The 22308-nt window shown below is 39.1% G+C and overlaps 1 protein-coding gene across 3 annotated transcripts in view; it reads right to left on the bottom strand.

The window, feature by feature from the left end:
• The window catches only part of NSUN6 (NOP2/Sun RNA methyltransferase 6), an 85137-nt gene extending 63130 nt beyond the window's left edge, over nucleotides 1-22007 (bottom strand). For 2 of the 3 annotated variants that reach the window (XM_007196404.2, XM_057542162.1), the window contains exons 1-3: nucleotides 21542-22007; nucleotides 18976-19131; nucleotides 14375-14454 (exon numbers count right to left, since the gene is read on the bottom strand). In XM_007196404.2, coding sequence (XP_007196466.2) covers nucleotides 14375-14454; nucleotides 18976-19131; nucleotides 21542-21616 — 311 coding nt within the window. In that variant the 5' untranslated portion in view covers nucleotides 21617-22007. Of the gene's footprint in view, nucleotides 1-14374; nucleotides 14455-18975; nucleotides 19132-20949; nucleotides 21025-21541 lie in introns of those variants that run through there. The other variant, XM_028162424.2, reaches the window with a different exon arrangement.
• Between the last annotated feature and the right edge of the window lie 301 nt (nucleotides 22008-22308).

Here is a 22308-nt window from a genome sequence, read left to right as displayed (position 1 = left end):
AGGACCTTGTTGTTATCTATTTTATATACAGTAGTGTGTATCTGTTCATCCCAAACTCCTGACTTATCCCTCGCCCACCCCCCTTCCCCTTTGATAACCATAAATTTGTTTTCTATGTCTCTAAGTCTATTTCCATTTTGTAAATAAATTCATTGGTATCATTTTTTTTAGATTCCACATGTAAGTGGTATCATATGGTATTTGTCTTTCTTTCTCACTTACTTCACTTAGTATGATCATCTCTAGGTCCATCCATATTGCTGCAAATGGCATTATTTCAGCAAAGTAGCCAATGGTATAGCCAATATTTTATAACTATAAATGGAGCATAACCTTTAAAAATTGTGAATCACTATACTGTACACATGTAACTTATATTGTACATCAGCTACACCTCAATTTAAAAATAATTAGGCAGGACTGAGGTCACAGGAAATGACACACAGGGTAGAACAGGAAAAGGGACCCCTTGGGGCTCAGCCTGGTATCTGCCATCACCAGCTCTGATGTGTTTCATGTTAGAATGGACATGATCAAGTGTTTCTATTCTAATCACCCAATGAAGCTTTATGTGGATTAAAATCACAACCCCCAAAGGAAAAAAAAAAAAAAACTGCTTCATCATTTAACAAGCATTACTGTTTCATACTGTTTCATAACAGCATTAGGAGAGAAGAGAAATAAAGTCCCTGCCTTCAAAGACTACAATAGACAACATATGAGGAATTCAAAAATATTTCTCAAGTGGTAGATTGGTGCACAGTAAGCTATTAATATTTTAAACTAAACAAAGGTAAGTCTTTTTCTCTTCCTTTGCTATCCAGCTTTTTTGAGTGTTCTCCAATTTCTCACCTCCCATCCATTCCTCAAATCACTGAAGCCTGGGTATCACTTCCAACACTCAGAGCGGCCTTTTTCAAAGGTCAGCGGTGCCTGTGTGATTACCCCAAACAAACATCTTGAGCACTGCATGTCTGATGGGCTTCCCTGGTTGGCAACATTTCACATGTGCTGTCGTAACTCCTTGCTGGGGGAATTAAGTGCGTTTTCTTCCCATGATCTCGAAATGATCAAACCTCAGTAAACTTCTCAGCTTTATCCTCCTTCCTGGTCCCACACTCTCACTGCCCGTTCTCCAGCTGTCTCTAGAAGAGGTGCATTCCCCCAGGTGCTAAAGCATGCCAGGCAGCTCATCTCACTCTGAATCCTAAACCTTGGCAATCTCAGGATTTCAATAATCACAAAAAATTACCCACATATTTTTTTTCAGTTTTATTGAAGTATATTTGATTTACAATGTTGTGCTAATTTCTGCTGTATAGCAAAGTGATTCAGTTATACACATACATATTCTTTTCCATTATGGTTTATCAGAGGATACTGAATATAGTTCCCTGTGCTATACAGTAGGACCCTATTATTTTTAATAAACATTTTATCAACACAGCACATTTTTTTTTATACAGCAGGTTCTTATTAGTCATCCATTTTATACACATCAGTGTATACACGTCAATCCCAATCGCCCAATTCATCACACCACCACCACCACCACCCCGCCGCTTTCCCCCCTCGGTGTCCATACATTTGTTCTCTACATCTGTGTCTCAATTTCTGCCCTGCAAACCGGTTCATCTGTACCATTTTTCTAGGTTCCACATACATGTGTTAATATACGATATTTGCTTTTCTTTCTGACTTACTTCACTCTGTATGACAGTCTCTAGATCCAACCATGTCTCAACAAATAACCCAATTTCGTTCTTTTTTATGGCTGAGTAATATTCCATTGTATATATGTATGACAACTTCTCTATCCATTCGTCTGTCGATGGGCATTTAGGTTGCTTCCATAACCTGACTATTGTAAATAGTGCTGCAATGAACATTGGGGTACAAGACTCTTTTTGAATTATGGTTTTCTCTGGGTATATGCCCAGTAGTGGGATTGCTGGGTCGTATGGTAGTTCTATTTTTAGCTTTTTAAGGAACCTCCATACTGTTCTCCATAGTGGCTGTATCAATTTACATTCCCACCAACAGTGCAAGAGGGTTCCCTTTTCTTCACACTCTCTCCAGCATTTGTTGTTTGTAGACTTTCTGACGATGCCCATTCTAACTGGTGTGAGGTGATACCTCATTGCAGTTTTGATTTGCATTTCTCTAATAATTAGTGATGTTGAGCAGCTTTTCATGTGCCTCTTAGCCATTTGTACGTCTTCTTTGGAGAAATGTCTATTTAGTTTTTCTGCCCATTTTTGGATTGGGTTGTTTGTTTTTTTAATATTGAGCTGCATGAGCTGTTTATATATTTTGGAGATTAATCCTTTGTCCGTTGATTCGTTTGCAAATATTTTCTCCCATTCTGAGGGTTGTCTTTTCATCTTGTTTATGGTTTCCTTTGCTGTGCAAAAGCTTTGAAGTTTCATTAGGTCCCATTTGTTTATTTTTGTTTTGATTTCCATTTCTCTAGGAGGTGGATCAAAAAAGATCTTGCTATGATTTATGTCAGAGTGTTCTTCCTATGTTTTCAGGACCTTGTTATTAACCCACATATTCTAATGATTAGCCTTTCCAGACTGATTACCTGCAGGTAGCTATATATACATGTCCCACAGTTATTTCAAACTCAGCAAGTCCTGAACAATGTTATGATTCTCTGATCCACTCCTCAAATCCTTGGTAACACCCCAATGCTTTTCATCCTCCTATGTTTCCAGTCTTGAACAAAGTGCCATTATCTATCTGAATAGCCACACTGGAAAGCCTGGCATCATCTTAAATCTCTTCTTCCTAAAACTTCTAACATTCACTGAGTTACCAAGTGAATGCCACCTCTAATTCTCTGACAGGTCTTCGGGGCCCATCCCCTGACATCAGACGTGCATCGCTTCTTAACCTGATCACTGAGATAGCATCCACGTTTTATCTTTGATTGCTTTCAGATCCTCCTGATGTCTCTGGTGTTCTTCAGTTCCATTCTGAAGTACCTAGATATGGATTTATCGTTACTTTTGGCTTCAGACGTATTTCTTAAATCTGACTTTCATCAATTCTGGAGAATTCTTTGTCATTATATTTTTGAATATTGTCTCTCCCCATTATTTCTAATCTATACATCTGGGACTCATTAGAAACATGCAGTGCCTTTTCATTCTTTTTTCCATGACTCAGTTTCATACTTTCAACTGCTTTACCTTCTTTACCTGCTGTATTCTGGGTAATTTCCTATGAGTCATCCTCTAGTTCATTAATTCTCTCATCTGTTGGGTCTAATATTCAGTTTAGCTCATTGAATGAGTTTTTAATTTTAATGATATTTTTATTTCTAGAAATTTTTTCAATTCTTTTTTTCCCTCTTTGGGTCTTTTATGTTTTAGATTCTTCCTTTGTATTTTATCATTTCAAGGAGACTGATTTTACAGTCTCTACCAGTTAGCTCTATTTGCTACAGTTCTGGGGGAATCGAATCCCTGCAGTCTGTTGTATACGCTGGTCCTCACTAGTGGTGGTTTGATTCTTAGTGCGGCTTCTAACTGTGAGAAAGGTGCATGGCCTGGGCTGACGGGTGCCACTCCAGAGTGGTTTCAAGTGTCTCAGGAACTGGCTTAGGATCCAATTTTTATGTTAATTTCCCAAACTGCAGGTTTCCAGACCACTTGGGTGGTATGAATTTGAATTCCAAGCCCTTATAGGTATGAAACCTCTGAATTCTGCATCTCAGAGATTTTTTTTCCTCCAACTAAAAACTCCAAGGCAAGAGAGATCCAACTCCTAATTACTGCCTTCTACTGACTACTGGATGTTTCTCACCTCCTAGCACTAGAATCCTCTTGTTAAAACCAAAGCCCCCACCCAGGGACTTCCCTGGTGGCACAGTAGTTAAGAATCTGCCTGCCAATGCAGGGGACATGGGTTCAAGCCCTGATCCGGGAAGATCCCACATGCCACACAGCAACTAAGCCCGTGCACCACAACTACTGAGCCTGTGCTCTAGAGCCCGCGAGCCACAACTACTGAGCCTGAGCTCTAGAGCCTGCGAGCCACAACTACCAAGCCCGCATGCCTAGAGCCCATGCTCCACAACAAGAGAAGCCACCGCAATGAGAAGCCCACGCACCGCAATGAAGAGTAGCCCCCTTTCGCCACAACTAGAGAAAGCCTGTGTGCAGCAACAAAAGACCCAATGCAGCCAAAAATTAATTAATTAAATTTTTTAAAAAAACCAAAGCCCCTAAATTCAGGGAACCAAGCATTTTCTCCCTCAAATTCCCCAACCCTTAATCTTAGCTCACACACTTACTGCTCTGTTTTCAGTTACTCTTCATTCTAACTACTGAATATTTCACTTACATTCTTAATCACTCCACTGTGCATTTTATGACCTATTTTTTAGTCAGTATTCCTAGTCCTATGTAGCAGAAACATCCTCAAGTTATCTAGTTCACCGTATTGCTGGGAATAAAAGACTGAAATAGTTCCCTAACTTGGCTCCAGTTTTGCAATTCATCTTCTTTTGAAAAAAGTGTTTAAGCTTTTTGGGCTGTAACCCAGGGTAAGAAATGCACTTAAATCACATCCCAGTACATGTGTGTATACACACACATACATTTATAGCAAACATTTCACGAAATACCTTACTATGTACAATCCAAAATATTATAAAATACATTTCTTTAAAAAAAAAAAAAAAAGCCCATAAAAAACCGATTAACATAGAGAATCCTAAAGATGCTACCAGAAAATTACTAGAGCTAATCAATGAATTTGGTAAAGTAGCAGGATACAAAATTAACGCACAGAAATCTCTCGCATTCCTATACACTAATGATGAAAAATCTGAAAGTGAAATTAAGAAAACACTCCCGTTTACCATTGCAACAAAAAAAATAAAATATCTAGGAATAAATTTACCTGAGGAGACAAAAGACCTGTATGCAGAAAATTATAAGACACTGATGAAAGAAATTAAAGATGATACAAATAGATGGAGAGATATACCATGTTCTTGGATTGGAAGAATCAACATTGTGAAAATGACTCTACTACCCAAAGCAATCTACAGATTCAATGCAATCCCTATCAAACTACCACTGGCATTTTTCACAGAACTAGAACAAAAAATTTCACAATTTGTATGGAAACACAAAAGACCCCGAATAGCCAAAGCAATCTTGAGAACGAAAAATGGAGCTGGAGGAATCAGGCTCCCTGACTTCAGACTATATTACAAAGCTACAGTAATCAAGACAGTTTGGTACTGGCACAAAAACAGAAACATAGATCAATGGAACAGGATAGAAAGCCCAGAGATAAACCCACACACATATGGTCACCTTATCTTTGATAAAGGAGGCAAGCATATACAGTGGAGAAAAGACAGCCTCTTCAATAAGTGGTGCTGGGAAAACTGGACAGGTACATGTAAAAGTATGAAATTAGAACACTCCCTGACACCATACACAAAAATAAACTCAAAATGGATTAAAGACCTAAGTGTAAGGCCAGAAACTATCAAACTCTTAGAGGAAAACATAGGCAGAACGCTGTATGACATAAATCACAGCAAGATCCATTTTGACCCAGCTCCTAGAGAAATGGAAATAAAAACACAAATAAACAAATGGGACCTAATGAAACTTAAAAGCTTTTGCACACGAAAGGAAACCATAAACAAGACCAAAAGACAACCCTCAGAATGGGAGAAAATATTTGCAAATGAAGCAATTGACAAAGGATTAACCTCCAAGATTTACAAGCAGCTCAAGCAGCTCAATAACAAAAAAACAAACAACCCAATCCAAAAATGGGCAGAAGACCTAAACAGACATTTCTCCAAAGAAGATATACAAATGGCCAACAGACACATGAAAGAATGCTCAACATCATTAATCATTAGAGAAATGCAAATCAAAACTACAATGACATATCATCTCACACTGGTCAGAATGGCCATCATCAAAAAATCTAGAAACAATAAATGCTGGAGAGGGTGTGGAGAAAAGGGAACCCTCTTGCACTGTTGGTGGGAATGTAAATTGATACAGCCACTATGGAGAACAGTATGGAGGTTCCTTAAAAAACTAAAAACAGAACTACCATACGACCCAGCAATCCCACTACTGGGCATATACTCTTGAGAAAACCATAATTCAAAAAGAGTCATGTACCACAATGTTCACTGCAGCTCTATTTACAATAGCCAGGACATGGAAGCAACCTAAGTGTCCATCGATAGATGAATGGATAAAGAAGATGTGGCACATATATACAATGGAATATTACTCAGCCATAAAAAGAAATGAAATGGAGGTATTTGTAATGAGGTGGATGGAGTTAGAGTCTGTCATACAGAGTGAAGTAAGTCAGAAAGAGAAAAACAAATACAGTATGCTAACACATATATATGGAATCTAAGGGGAAAAAAAAAAAAAGGTCATAAAGAACCTAGTGGCAAGACGGGAATAAAGACACAGACCTACTAGAGAATGGACTTGAGGATATGGGGAGGGGGAGGGGTAAGATGTGACAGGGTGAGAGAGTGGCATGGACATATATACACTACCAAATGTAAAATAGATAGCTAGTGGGAAGCAGTCGCATAGCACAGGGAGATCAGCTCGGTGCTTTGTGACCACCTAGAGGGGTGGGATAGGGAGGGTGGGAGGGAGGGAGATGCAAGAGGGAAGAGATATGGGAACATATGTATATGTATAACTGATTCACTTTGTTATAAAGCAGAAACTAACACACCATTGTAAAGCAATTATACTCCAATAAAGATGTTTAAAAAAAAAAAAAACAATTAAATTGGGCTTCCCTGGTGGCGCAGTGGTTGAGAATCTGCCTGCCAGTGCAGGGGACACAGGTTCGAGCCCTGGTCTGGGAAGATCCCACATGCCGCGGAGCAACTAGGCCTGTGAGCCACAACTACTGAGCCTGCGCGTCTGGAGCCTGTGCTCCGCGACAAGAAAGGCCGCGATAGTGAGAGGCCCGCGCACTGCGATGAAGAGTGGCCCCCGTTTGCCACAACTAGAGAAAGCCCTCGCACAGAAACAAAGACCCAACACAGCCAAAAATAAATAAATAAATAAATAAAATAAAAATAAAGGAATTCCTTTAAAAAAAATGCAAAATACTCCATTATATTAAAAAAAACCGATTAAATTGATTTCACAACCTACTAATGGGTCATGATCTACACGCAGTTTCGAAAACATACGTTTATGCTACTACCAGTATTGTATTTCTAAAATCACGACTGTAATAAAAATTATTTGGCTCCTATATTCTATGCAAAAAACAAAACACTCCTTAGTTTAAAAGCAAAAGCCCTTCACATTTCACAGTCTACCTCTCCTAACTACTTCAGCATCTTCTTTCACCCGTCTCTCTGAGAACTCATTAGCCAAGCCTGATCACTTCTGTCGTGAACCACCACCTATTTTCACACCTCTGTACTTTCTGCATGTTTTCTATCTCGCATACCCTTACCTACTTTATCTCCTCATCCACCTCATTCTTACTCACCTTCAAGGCTCAACTGAAGTAACATCTATTTGGAGAAAATCTTTACCCACTTCTTCGCACTCAGCCCTTCTTCTTCTATGCTCTAGTGGTATTTAATTCACACCCCTACCATGGCATCTATTGCAGTTTGACTTGTACCAATATTCCCTGCTTTTAGAAACTATGTTTCATCCATCTTTGTAACGTCTTTGGGTCTCACACATAGCACCAATTCAAAGAATATCTTGTGAAATGGAACCTTGTAGTGTTAATCAGAAAGTTTTTTTGAGAAAAACCATTCCATGGCGAGAAGAGAATGGGAGACCACAAAGATGAGTCTTAACATAGTGGGCCAGAACTGCTACCCTTTCTTTGGGAGGCCTGGTGACAAGGCTGGTCCTTGGCTAGTGTTTTGGAACTTAGAATCAGGGGAGTTCCCACTATTAACTGATAAGGGTAGCTCACTGTGCCTACACTGTCTGTAACAATGTATTTGTAAACAAATAATATGGTTTATGGTGGACACTGACTCTCATTCTGGGAGGCTGGAATTTGGGTACATACCAGGCAGGAGGTACCCACACAACCTGCCCTGAATGAAAATCCTGGATGCCGTGTCTCATTAGAGCTTCCCTGGTTGGTGACATCTCACATATATGTTGTCATCCTTGTTTACTGAGGGACTTAAGTGCACCCTGTATGACTCCACTGGAAAAAGACCCTACAGCTTGCAAATGGTTTTCCCTAGACCTCATCCCATGCACCTTTTGTTTTGTTGGTTTTCCTTCAGATTCTTTCACTGATTAAATCATAGTCACGCATACGATTATATGCTGAGTCCTCTGAGTCCTCCCAGGGAATCACAGAGCCAGGGAGTGGTCTTGGGGATCCCTCAACACAAGAAGTAATTGTATAAAAATGTAAGATAGCATATGCAAGTGGCAAGGTGTACGTCAGCTTCACAGAAATTTTAGTGAGGAAATGTAAAAGTTGATGTAGGGCCATAAAAAATACTAAAAGCTTGATTTTTATTGAACTGTTTCTAAATAATGGAGTGAAGCAACAACATTAAAGAAAGATGATTTTCCAATTGAACAGTAATAAAGATTGGAGGAAAAATAGTAAGAAGGTACTTAATTGCACACAGCCAAAAATAAAAATAAATAGTAAAATAAACATTTTTTAAAAAATACTCTTGTATCGATGTAGAAAACAAACTTATGGTCATGGGGGGAGAGGAACGATAAATTGGGAGATTGGGATTGACATATACACACTACTATATATAAAATAGATAACTAATAAGGACCTATTGTATACACAGGGAACTCTACTCAATACTCTGTAATGACCTATACGGGAAAAGATTCTAAAAAAGAGTGGATATATGTAGATGTATACCTGATTCACTTTGCTGTACAACAGAAACTAACACAACATTGTAAATCAACTATACTCCAATAAAAAATTTTTTTAAAAATACTCTTGTATTGGGAGTGGGGGGGATGAATTAGGAGTTTGGGATTAACATATACACACTATATAAAACAGACAACCAACAAGGGCCTACTGTATAGCACAGGGAACTATACTCAATATTTTGTAACAGCTTATAAGGGAAAAGAATCTGAAAAGGAATATTTAACTGAGTCACTTTGCTGTACACCTGAAACTAACAACACACTGTAAATCAACTATAATTTGATAAAAAAATAAAAAATACAAAATACTCTTGTATCAAGAGAAGCCTGGCATTCAATTTTCTCTAAGTTTTTCAATAAAGTTGACACTGATACCATCAAAATCAGCATTGCAACCTTATGTTCAATCTAATTACCAGTGATAAAACCTTCCTAACATTAAAATATATTTGATCAGTAAATTAAATAGCATGTTAAATAAAATGAGGGAACCTGAATTTTATGGTGAGAAATTACTTTTTAAATTGTTTACTGTCTATAAATAGTTTAACCTATGTTTTGATATCTTAAATAATTGGATGATGTTGAGCTTCTAGTAAAAGATTAGTCAAAGAGTAAAAGTATAAATATATTCCTTTTTCTAAAGCCCACAGAAATGGGGAAAGAAAAGTCTGAAAGAAAATTCCATTTGCAAGAAAACTAAGAAACAGCTATTACCCAAATGATTGAGAATAATTAGCTAACACAGTAAAATTTGGATCAAACCTAGTTCCTCAACAGGGTATGAATGTTTCTGAAAAGGAAAGGCTTCTGGGCGCCTAAACAAATATCTACTGCTTAGATCCAGGACCAGAGGGTCAGATAGAAAAAAGGAGGATCTGGGAATGTCTTGTCAGTGTCTTGTTCCCTGCAGGTAAAGATGAAAGAGGATCTGGACTGGCAAAATTGGCACAAGCAGACAATCTGTGTTTTCTGTAACAAAACTGGACAAACTGCCTAGAAGTAGCTAAGGGAAGAGAAGGGAAAGCGCAGCCAACTCTGTCACTCCTCCCCTGAGTTCACTAAGCGCAAACAAAAATTAAAGCCCCCAACAGAAAGGCTATGAGCTGGACCCCCTCACACAGAGCCTTAGTCTTCTTCAGCTCGGCTCACCAGGACTAGAGTTGTGCCACTAGGAAAGACCTGGTGAAAGAATTTCTGAAAGACACATCTGGTGAGTTGTCTAGGCATACACTTGACCCGAAGTGCAAACTAGGTGAATCTATGTGAAAGTTTTCATTCAAGGATTCATTCAAACTGGGAACTACGTGTAGATACAGATGGCCCTGTCCACCCTCAGGTTCTGCATCCATGGATTCAACCAACCACAGACGAAAAAAAAATTTTTTTTAAATTCCAGAAAATTCCTAAAAGCAAAACTTGAATTTGCTGTGCACTGGCAACTACGTACATAGTATTAAGTATTGTAACTAATCTAGAAATGATTTAAAGTATACTGAAGGATGTGCATGAGTGATATGCAAACACTACACCATTTTATATGAGACTTGAGCATCTGTGATTATTGGTATGTTGGGGTGGAGCGGGGTATCCTGGAACCAATCTCCCATGGATACTGAGGGACGTCCGTAGTACTAAACAAAGTTGTAATAAACAAAAGGCAGTACAAAATGTACAGACCAAAAAAGGGCAGAATTTCAAATAACCTCTCTATAGTTTCAAAGAAACTAAAAAGAACCTTAAAAAAGGGATATAATAACAAGATTAAAAAAATAAAGAACAAAAGTGAACTAGCCAAGCTCAGCAAGCGAAGGATAGTAAATCCTCAGAAATTAAACAGTTAATGTTAACAGGCTTGCGACAGCTATTCTTAGAAAGGCCAGCTTGGAAGGTTGGCCCTTGGCCAGCATCTGGAAACTTGACTGGCAAACAGTTCCCAGCACTGATATAAAACCACCTCTTATAAGAGTGAATTACTGTTCCTAAACTGTTCGTCCAAGCAGTGTGGTTATGCTGAACACCTGCTTTCCTTTTGGGAGCCTGGAATTTCGTTACATGCCAGGCAGAGGGCGCCCAGATGACCAGCACCCAACTAAAACCTTGGGTGCTGGGTCTCTAATGGGCTCCTCTCATAGACAATGGTTCTACACACGTCACAACTGACTGCTGGAGGGATGAAGCCTGTCCTGGTAGCTGCATGGGGAGAGACTCCTGGAAGCTTGCGCCTGGTTTCCTCCAGACTTTACCCCGCATGCCTTCTCCCTCTGCTGATTCTGCTTTTGTACCCCTTTCGTGTAATAAATCCCCACCATGAGCCCGACTAGACGCTGAGTCCCGTGAGTCCTTCCAGCCCGTCACAAGACCCTGGGCTGCCTGGGGGTGTCCCAAAACAGGCAGCATCTGTACTGGAAATCCAACATGTAGAGTACCAGGGTCCTCCTAGCAGAGAGGGCAGAAATATGGAACAGAAAAATATTCAAAGAACTACCAGAAGACTTGTAATTTTAAAATTACATTGCATTTCAATGAAAACTAAGGAGAATAATAATTATTATAATAAGTATTAATAATAATAATTATTATTATTATTATAAGGTATATCCCAGCGAAGTTTCTAAAGTCCAGTGCCTAAGAACCCCATAGATCTCCAAGTGAAAAATCAAGATTCTGTTGTAAGGGGGAAAATATTTTTTGGCCTCAGATTTCTTCATAGCAACACGTGAGGCCATAAGATTGTAGAAGCAGTGTCTACAAAGGGCTGAGGGAAATAACATGTGACCTGAAATGACTATAATCAGCCTATAAGTTGTTGTTTAAACATAAAGGCAACAAGCAATTCTCAAGCGAGAAAGGAAACAGAGCGTACAAGGGAGAAGGGAAGCAGGCGCTGGAGACCTGCTAAATGACGCTATTTGATCAACCAAGAGATCAATTAAGATAAAGAACTCAGAAATAAACTGCCAATAGGGCTACAAGAAAGCACTGCATTCATCTGAATTATGCTTGTAGAATAAAAATGTTACAAGGCTTTACAATGTTAAAAAACTAACAGTAAATAAAAATTGGTTGGTGGAGGTTTTAGGGCAAATTTAAGCCTAAGAATTTCTTCAATTTTCATAGTGGAAAGTCAAAAGATACCTAATAAAAGTGATGATGAGTTTAAAAGGCAAAAAAGAGCCGAACTGTTCCTTTTAGAAACGAAAGGTAGGTATATGAATCCACAATCCTAAAAGATTTCTTAGTGCTTTCCTGTAGTAACTCACCATTTGTGTTTTATAGTTCACTAATGCTTTAACTCTTTTTAACTTTCTATTCACTTTTGGCTGCGTTTTTGGTCTTCGTTGCTGCGCGCGGGCTTTCTTTAGTTGGAGTGAGCGGGAGCTACTCTTTGTTGCGGTGCTCAGGCTTCTCTTGTGGCGCACGGGATCTACGGGCATGGGCTTCAGTAGTTGTGGCGCACGGGCTCTAGGGCACAGGCGTAGTAGTTGTGGCGCACGGGCTTAGCTGCTCCGCGGCATATGGGATCTTCCCAGACCAGGGCTCAAACCCATGTCCCCTCCATTAGCAGGCTGATTCTTAACCACTGCACCACCAGGGAAGTCCCCACTAATGCTTTAATGAGCAGTTTAGCTCACTACAAAGAACAGATGAAAGGATTATTACGTAGCCAGTAAAAAGAATGAAATAGTGTTATATAGGATTACGGAAAACTATGGAGTCCACAGTACATTCTGAAATGAATCGCAGGTCTCAAAAGACCTGTGACTGTGATCAACTGTAGTAACTAATTGGTTTAAAACTAGGAGATGAAAGAAATCAGAACAGTGGTTTCCTGGTAGGGGAGCACAATGCAGAGAATTTTCTGGGTGATGGAAATGGTGTATATCTTGATGGGGGTGTCTTCACTACACAGTTGTATGAATTTACCAAAACTCAGCAAATAGTACACTTAGTTAAGATCTCTGCATTTCACTAATGCAAATTCCCCCTTAACAATGAGCTAGAAGAAGGAGTTTACAAAATCAGGACTTGCCTGGTGGTCCAGTGGTAAAGAATCCACCTTCCAACGCAGAGGACGCGGTTTCAATCCCTGGTTGGGGAACTAAGATCCCACATGCCGCGGGGCAACTAAGCCCACGCACCACAACTACGGAGCTCGCACACCTCAACAAGAGCCCGCGTGCTGCAAACTACAGATCCCACGCACCACAAATAGAGAGAAGCCCCCGCGCCGCAACAAAAGATCCCGCAAGCCTCAACGAAGATCCCGCGTGCCAAAACTAAGACCCGACACAGCAAAAAAAAAAAAAAAAAAAAAGAGTTTACAAAATCAATTTTTTTAATTGCAGAAGTAATACGTGCTTACAGTAAAAAAAAATAAGACAGAAATGTTACAAGTGAAAATCTCCTCTTACCCAGTTTCTCCCAATCCAACTTCCTCAGTTAATCCCTGTCAACAGTTGGGTATGTTATACCCTTCCAGACTTTTTTCCGTATATAAATAAATATATATAAATCTGTAGTTGTGTGTGTTTTTTAATTGCAAAAGAAATGTGATTCCTTACATTCCTACACAGAGCAACATGCCTTTGGTATTTAATTTATCGAGAACATCACCTTTTATTTGTACACATAATTCTCCCACATTAAAGGTCATATAAAAAATAATAATAATAAAGGCCATATAACATTCCACTGCGTGGATAAACCAAAAACCACTGCTCTACTGTTGACCACTAAATTACTTTAAAGCTTTAACAAAATGAGCATTTTTATGTTTATTATAAGTCTTAGGGGTATTAAAAAATTTTTATCACAATTAGGGATTTTCAATACAACTCCCATTATAATATGAAAGCCTGTTTTTTCAATTTTTAAACACATCCCTTCCAAACACACAGTATCTGTTCTACTCAGAGAATAAACACAGTAATTTAACATAACTGTGAATTAATAAAATTTTACAAACATATTATGAAAGTAGGAAACGTTGCTTTGTATTTTTGTTGTAGCTCAAAAACGTTTTAATTTAGCAGTGGAATCAAGATATACAAGTAAACAAACGTAATTTTCTTACAGAATGGAAAAAAATCAATCACTGCACAGCAGAAACTAACACAACATTGTAAAGCAATTATACTCCAATAAAGATGTTTAAAAAATAAAAAAGAAAACGTGACATAACACAGAAAAAAAAAAAATCAATCACTGCACTAAATGCAACTACAATGCATTACTCTCAAGGTACCTGGGCCCATTCCTAGTGTTCTTTTGTAATATTTTCCATGAAAGACTATAGAGTCAGCATTTATCAAGTTTGTGAATTCCTATCTAAATAAAATGGCTAATAATGGAGAAACTTAGTACTTTCACCAAACAGTAAAAAAGAACCTGTGACATTTTTACTTAGAAGAATACAATTTGAAAATGAAATGGTTACTAACCTAGGTCCAATAACAGGAATAAGTAAGACATCCTGAAGGTCTGGATGTTGAAGAATAGGAAAACTTAATCCATTAAACTGCTGTTAAAAATAAACACATAGGATTACAAAGCAATCAATATACTGGTTAAACTTCAAATTACAGAGCTTTTCAGTGTCATTACCTAGCAGAGCATGGTAATGAGCGTGATTTAGGGTATTTTCACTTTATTCCACGGGATACTGTAAAAAATCAAAGACTTCAAAACAGCAACGTTTTCTCTATAATTTGATTCTCAAGTATCTTGACTTCTTTAGAAGTAAAAGGCTCAATTTTGCTTATTGTTTGACTTTGTAAGCATGAACTATGTTGACCTTAAGTGACTTACTCTGAAAACACGTATCCAATATAGAATTGCATGAATAGGACATTAAAGATTGAGAGATTATTAAATGCTATTTATTATATATTATCAACACTGGATGCCATGTCAGTTGGATGATGCTTTCTGGCAAAGGCTCAGGATTTTCAGTATCCTCTACCATACTTGGCCTTCAGACTGGAAATAAGTGCAGGGCCAGTGGCATAGGTGCTGGGGCCAACGCCCAGTCTCATGGGAGCCAACTCTGTGCAGCTCTTCCCAACTCCACGGTCATGCTGGTAGCCTGAAATCGACCAGAGTGGGAGCATTTACACCACAAAACTCAGCAAACACCACACACCAGCGTTACTTTTGCAGTAGGTACCAGCACACCACAGCTGCAGGCGGAAGACAACTGGGCACTCCACACGGAAGAGTGGACTGGACAGCAAGGGCTGTGTATCCTGTCAGAGGGCAACACGCAAATACTGGAGAACAAGTCTCGCCGTGTAGGCTAGGGATTATCAACTCACTCATTTTCACATAATACACCAAAGAGCAGTGACCATAATAGATATCTGCACTGCCTTGTAGCATCCGTACACCACCTACTGAAAACTTCCCAAATCAACCTATTTCTAAGTTGATAAGGAAAGAGAAGAAAAAATTCTTCAGATTTTAGAAATCTAACTATATTTCTACCAAGTCAACAGCTCTTCTGCCTTCTGCTTCTTCCAGGCAAAGGATACTGTGAACTAACCATATCCAACAGAATAGTAAGAAATCTTAAGGGCAAACTCATTCAAACAAACCTCTCTCCCTTTTTTTTTCCCTCTCTCCCTCATGTTCTCTCATTGTTTGATACCTTACAGCATCCAGACTATGGATCCTTCCAAGGAGAAGAGAATGAATTTTGCCATTTGTTTTTGTTTTGCTTTGGAAGTACTATTTCTTTATACTATAGAAATATTCTACATAGAGATCAATCCTCCTCAGGCCAAGGTTTTCCGTCTCTCCCTTTTTATCAGATATTAAAATGATACAGAAATAAAACTTTTATAAAACCACACGTCTGTAACTTCCATAAAACACCACAAACTTTTTTTTAAACCAAGCATATCACCTGCTTGTTTTTCTGTTTGTTTCTACCCCATGCCCTTTTGAAAACAGCCTTAGTGAGGTTAATTTACATACCATAAAATGTACCCATTTTAAATGCACAATTCAATGATTTTTAGTAAATTTACAGAAGTGTGCGACCATCACTAGAATCCAGTTTTAGATCCCGTCCGTCAACACACTATGATTCCTAATGCTCATCTGCAGCCAATCCCTGTTCCCAGCTCCAACCCCAGGCAACCACTACCCTACGTTCTTTCTCTAGAAATCTGCCTTTTCGAGACATCTCATATAAACAGGATCATACAATGCAGACTGTCTTGTGTGTGGCTTCTTTCACTCACTATAGTGTTTCTGAGGTTCACCCAAGTGGTAGCACGTATCAGTTCACCACTTTCATTGCTGTACTGTTCTACTGTGTCAACATACCACGTTTTGTTTTTCTATTCACCAGTCGATGGACATTTGGATAGCTTCTCCCTTTTGGTGATGATGAACAATGCTGCGATTAATGTTCATGCCCAAGCCTTTGCATGGACGTATGTTTTCATGTCTCTTGGGTAGACACCTAGGAGTGGAATTGCTGGGTTGTACAGTAAATTTATGTTTAACTTTTTAAAAGACCACCAAACTGTCTTCCAAAGAAGCCAAACCACTTGACTTTCCCACCTGCAACATATAAAGGTTCCACTTTCTCCACATCCTTCACCAGTCAAATGAAATTTTAAATGATTAAATTTCAATATGTGACACAGAGATATTTGGAGACAAAGCACCCACTCATATACTGTTCAGGATATGTCTTTAGGACACACATGAGCTTGGGACATGGCAAAAGAAAGGAGATGTACAATCTAAAACCTCCTGCGAATCTCTTTTCCTGCTAGAAACAGGCACTGCTCAAACCACCAGATTCTTACCTAGTGCCCACGACCCAACCTCCTCAGTCTTATCTTAACCTTCAAGGAAAGGGACTCAAAAGCCCGGAGTGATTTCGTCTGCCTGATCTTAGATACAACCCCTGAGATCTTCTATTCCCATCAGAGTGGGATCCTAGATTATCTAAGCTCTAGGAATAATTTGCTAGAAAAGAAAACAATCTGGATTTGCCTGAGTTATGGACACCTTACGGGCCTCAGAACAGTTTCCTCCATACTGAAAACCTACATGCATGACTACATAAAAGTAATAATCTTAGTTGCTTAGAGGAACTGCTTATATTTTATACCTAATGCCATTACTCTCGATAAAATTACCACTCTTATTAAAAATCACATTAACCTTTCTCCAAGTCTTATTTAAAATTATTATACTAAGTTTTGCTCTCATACAGCCAGAAATCGTAGCTGGTTCTTCTTATAACCTGGTCATCTCCTCACAACTTGAAGTTCATAGAATTGTTCTTAAAGAGAGTATGATAAACATTCCATAAATGTAATGAGATTAAAGACAAAAAATAAATGAATGAAACAACAAGGTCCTATTTGTACAACACAGGGAACTATATTCAATACCCTGTAATAAACCATAATGGAAAAGAATATGAAAAAGAATATTTATATGCATAACTGAGCCATTTTGCTGTACAGCAGAAATTAACACAACCTTGTAAATCAACTATACATCAATAAAATTTTTAAAAAAGAATCAATACCAGTGAAAATTCTCTGAAAATTTCTGTAAGTTATATCCAGAGTAAACTGATAACGCAGCCTGTGATATACAAATGCAAGTCTTTTAAGCATGCTTACCTCTTCCTTTTCATTTAGGCAGTAATTAGGTAGAAATAGGTCTGCTGACACCTATCATGGTTATTTGTTAGAAGAGATTTAATAACTACAAAATGCAACTTGAAGTACCCCCTTCAAGCAACTGTTTTCCTCCATCTTACATTTCTTTGGAGGTAAGTTTCAGTGCACAGTGTATGAAACACAAAATGCACAGCTTTGGGGTTTTCTTTCTGGTTTAAAAAAAATGTTAATACAATTTTCAAAGGTTACCTTTCATTTACAGTTACTACAAAATATTGGCTGTCTTCCCCATGTTGTACAACACATCCTTGAGCCTGTCCTACACCCAGTAGTTTGTCCCTCCCACTCCCCACCCCTAGGTTGCCCCTCCCCCCCTCCCCACTGGTAACCACTCGTTTGTTCTCTGTTATCTGTGAGTCTGCTTCTTTTTTGTTATATTCACTAGTTAGTTGTATTTTTTAGATTCCACATATAAGTGATATCATGCAGTATTTGTCTTTCACTATCTGACTTATTTCACTTATAAAATGTACAGCTTTTGAAAGCAAAGAAGACAATATAAACAAGAAAATTCCAATATTATTTTTCTGCTTGGAACTTTAAAAATGCCATTTTATAATACTGTTTTCACTTATAAAATGTACAGCTTTTGAAAGCAAAGAAGACAATATAAACAAGAAAATTCCAATATTATTTTTCTGCTTGGAACTTTAAAAATGCCATTTTATAATACTGTTTTCACTTATAAAATGTACAGCTTTTGAAAGCAAAGAAGACAATATAAACAAGAAAATTCCAATATTATTTTTCTGCTTGGAACTTTAAAAATGCCATTTTATAATACTGTTTTCACTTATAGAAAATGAGTATTATGCCAAAACTATTTTATTGGTTGAACAAAAAAAAATTTGTGTTGTTTTATCTTTAAAATATATCTTTACATTATTTAATATCCTGCTTTTATTATATTTAATTAAATTATTATATTAAAATAAAAAATATAATCCTAAAGGTAATCAGTAGGCACCTCCTTACCTCTGGGCTCACCTTGGCTATGTGATCTGCCCTCATGGTCATTATAGGCTGCTTATTACAATATCACAGACTTTTAGGGTTAGAATGGACCGCTTATGTATTTTAATGACGAAGCAACGGAGGCCCAGAGGGGTCGAGTGACCTATCCAGTCACTAAATTAATTCAGAATCAGAAGCACTAGGTTCAAGTTCTAGCATGAGCACTCACTATGTAATCTTGAACAACATTCGTGATCCTCAATTTCCTTATTTGTAAACTTGTAATAGTATATCGTTCACATGATATTAGTGAGGAGTGACATGACATAGATTGTAGAAATCTAATTCTGTACATAATGACAAAAATGTGCACGAACCTTCTGAAGCTCATCAAATAACAGATTTTTCACATGTTGTACTGAGGCTAGATGCGTATTTACTCTGACAGTAGTGAATGATGGAGGGTGGGACAACTTATGTAACAGAGTTTCAAACTTCCTTTCTGCTTCTTCTTTACCTAAAGCAGATACAACCTGAAAAGAAGAAAAGAACAAGTTAATGTTTCAGTTTCATTATACAAATTAAAAATATTAAGCAGGCTATATGTCTATACATTTGTTCCAACTAATGAAACATCATTCGGCAACTGTTCGGTTCCATTTCACTTTTCTGTATTGTTTATGTGTTAATAACTCTAAGGGAATCGCGATATTTCACAGGGTTATGCTAATAAACACCTAGTGAAACACCAGACAAAAAGGGCTTAGAAAACCCTGCCTCGGGCTTCCCTGGTGGCGCAGTGTCTAAGAATCTGCCTGCCAATGCAGGGGACACAGGTTCGAGCCCTGGTCTGGGAGGATCCCACATGCCGCGGAGCAACTAGGCCCGTGAGCCACAACTACTGGGCCTGTGCTCTAGAGCCCGCGAGCCACAACTACTGAAGCCCGCGCACCTAGAGCCCGTGCTCCGCAACAAGATAAGCCACCGCAATGAGAAGCCCGCACACCGCAACAAAGAGCAGCCCCTGCTCGCTGCAACTAGAGAAAGCCCGCGCACAGCAACGAAGACCCAACACAGCCAAAAATTAAAAAAAATTTTTTTAATTTTTAAAAAAACACTGCCTCACTTCAAAGCATTATTAACATTTTTAACATCTCTGCTACATTTATTCATATAAATTCAGGATTTCATTCTACTTATTTCTAAAAAACATTAACTGTTACATCACTTCTGTAGAACTATTCCTTGCTAACCTCGTATCCTAGAGCAAATTGGTTAGTAACGTTTTAAAACACCAATATTTGAAGAATAAGTAACACTGATACCGTCACCCAAAGAGCCCCCATAACATCAGCTTCTTAATATGGTATTATTAAATGTAACAAATAGATATTGTCCAAAAAAAGACAGGTAGCAAGATACCTGTCAGAAATAAAGTTATAAAGACTCAAACGACCAAGTTTCCTTGTAATTAACTAAAGCTTTTGAGACACGCACTTCCCCATTTTTTGTCATCTTTGACTATACCCTGCCTCACAGAATCTTCATAAACCACTTACCAGCCTAATAATCCACTAGCCTAAAAATATTAGTACTCTCTCAAGGTTTGTTTTTTTTAACTGAATATTCCATTACCTTTGATACTTTTTACAAAGGGATGGTTTTTCTTTTTGTAAAATCGTATAGTTAGTGGGTTTGAGGCAGAAGTGGTGTCAAAGACAGACATTTGAATCTTTTTTTATAAAACAATGTTAACCATTTTAAAAATTGCTGGGAAAAAAAACTGCTGACTGCCTCTATTTCTCTTAATACTCTCCTTATGGTATAAGTTCTTTTAAATCAAGAAGATATTTTCTCTCCCATACTGTCTTGCCCCTTAACATAATCTCCGGAAATAAAATGTAGAAATCAAACCTAGAAGTCACGGCTTCACCAACATCTCTGAAAATGAGTAACATTTTTGCGGCTTCACTTCGAATAGAAAACCAAAGATTTGGAAAATACAAAGTTGCCTACAGGGGCGGTGGAAAGGTGGAGAGAGCACAGGCTTGGCAATAAAAGACAATCAACATTCATTGAGCACTTCTGTGCTCTGCACGGCCAGCAGCACACAGAAGGAACATTTGTGGAGGACCTATTAGGCGCCAAAGCGATGCCAGGTGCTTGCACTTACGATTAATACGTTAAAACAGCCACCTTGAAATTTTAGTACCGTTAACCGTCCTCAAATTTCACAGAAAAGCAAAGAAAGGTTAAGGGATGTGAAGTAACTGCCTCAAAGCCCTGGGATGCAAACCAGGGGCTTGGGGTCCCAAATCCATTCCTTTTCCCATTCGACCTGAGCTCTTTACCTTCACATTTCGACACTGTTACATGACAGCGGTGTCAATTTGATTCAGTAACGTCGCTCTTTGGACCCTCAGTTCTCTCACCTATAAAAAATGGGGAGGAAATCTCTACCAAAAAAAAAACTGCGCAGATTGAGATGTAAAGGTCTGCAGTTCATCTAGCACAACTGGTGGCATTTAAGAAGCACTCACTGAATGATAGTAAACCTTCCACCTGAGTGCCAAGGCAGGCGCTGTAAGAGTACAGGCGTTTCTTCTCTACAGGACTTAAATTCTCGGAGACGGGGATCTTGTCTTGCTCACCCTTGTAATCCTTTCAGTGCATTCCTGCCGCCAGACACACAACCGCTTTTTCCCCCTCCCTCCTTTCCCATTCCTAAATGTTAAAACATACACCCCATACATCTCTTAGCTCGGAAAGCATTCATTAAATACCTGCAGAAAGATATTAGCATATTTTACATTCGGAAAGACGAATACTAAGAAACAACGGCTGTAAACATTTGATTGCCTTTCAGATTATTTTTCTGTTTCTCTAGAGCGTGTACATATTTGAATTTTTGCAAATAGCATCTAACGTGTTTATCTGACCTACCTCCTCATTCATAAAGCCCGCTTTCAGATAGTTTTCAACCTCAAGTCTCAAAGATATTTTAGGGAAAACAGACATTTTCCTATCGCTTAGTTCTCCTCCTCCACGAGAAATGCTGGAAAACGGTGGTTTTTCTCTCTCCGAATTACACGGAGCGTCTGGGCAATGAATCCCACCCACAACGTGCCGGGACCACCGATGCCCGGGAAGAGCGCGCTGCTCACGCCGAGTTAAAATGAGAAACGCGGAGGCATCTTCCACGCCTTCTGGAGCGTGGCCAGTTTGGAGCGGCTTCCTCTCCTCCCAGGGCCTTCTTTAGCGACGCCCACGGAAATCACTGCGAGGCAATGCCACTCACGTTGCAGAGAAGAAAAAAAAAAGCAGTGAGGAGTGAATCCGCCGTGAACTGGGCAGAGATGTGGAAACCAGGCTGGGAACACCGCGGCCTACTCTCCACTCCCTCGGCCCCTGTTTCTCGGCAGAAAGCCGCTTCCGTCATGCGTCACTTCCGGCAATGCGGCCCACCCCTCCTTCCCCTGCCCTCCAATCCGCAGCCGCAGATTGCCGCTGCGTCACGTCTCCGGAGTTTCCCAGCTCCGCCCGCGGCGCATCCACGTGCAGCGGGCCTGGGCGGGCGCTTTAAGGGGATGGAGGAGGAGCTGCCTACGGGACTTGCAAACAGGCCCAGCTGTCGGGCGGAGGTGGGCGGACAGAGCTGGTTGCCAATTGGCGAGGGTTGAGTCGTGCTAGCCTGAATAAGGTGAGGAGTC

Source organism: Balaenoptera acutorostrata, chromosome 3 (genome assembly GCF_949987535.1).
Source record: "Balaenoptera acutorostrata chromosome 3, mBalAcu1.1, whole genome shotgun sequence".
In the NCBI taxonomy this organism is placed as follows: domain Eukaryota; kingdom Metazoa; phylum Chordata; class Mammalia; order Artiodactyla; family Balaenopteridae; genus Balaenoptera; species Balaenoptera acutorostrata.
This window is presented reverse-complemented; position numbering and strand designations above follow the sequence as displayed.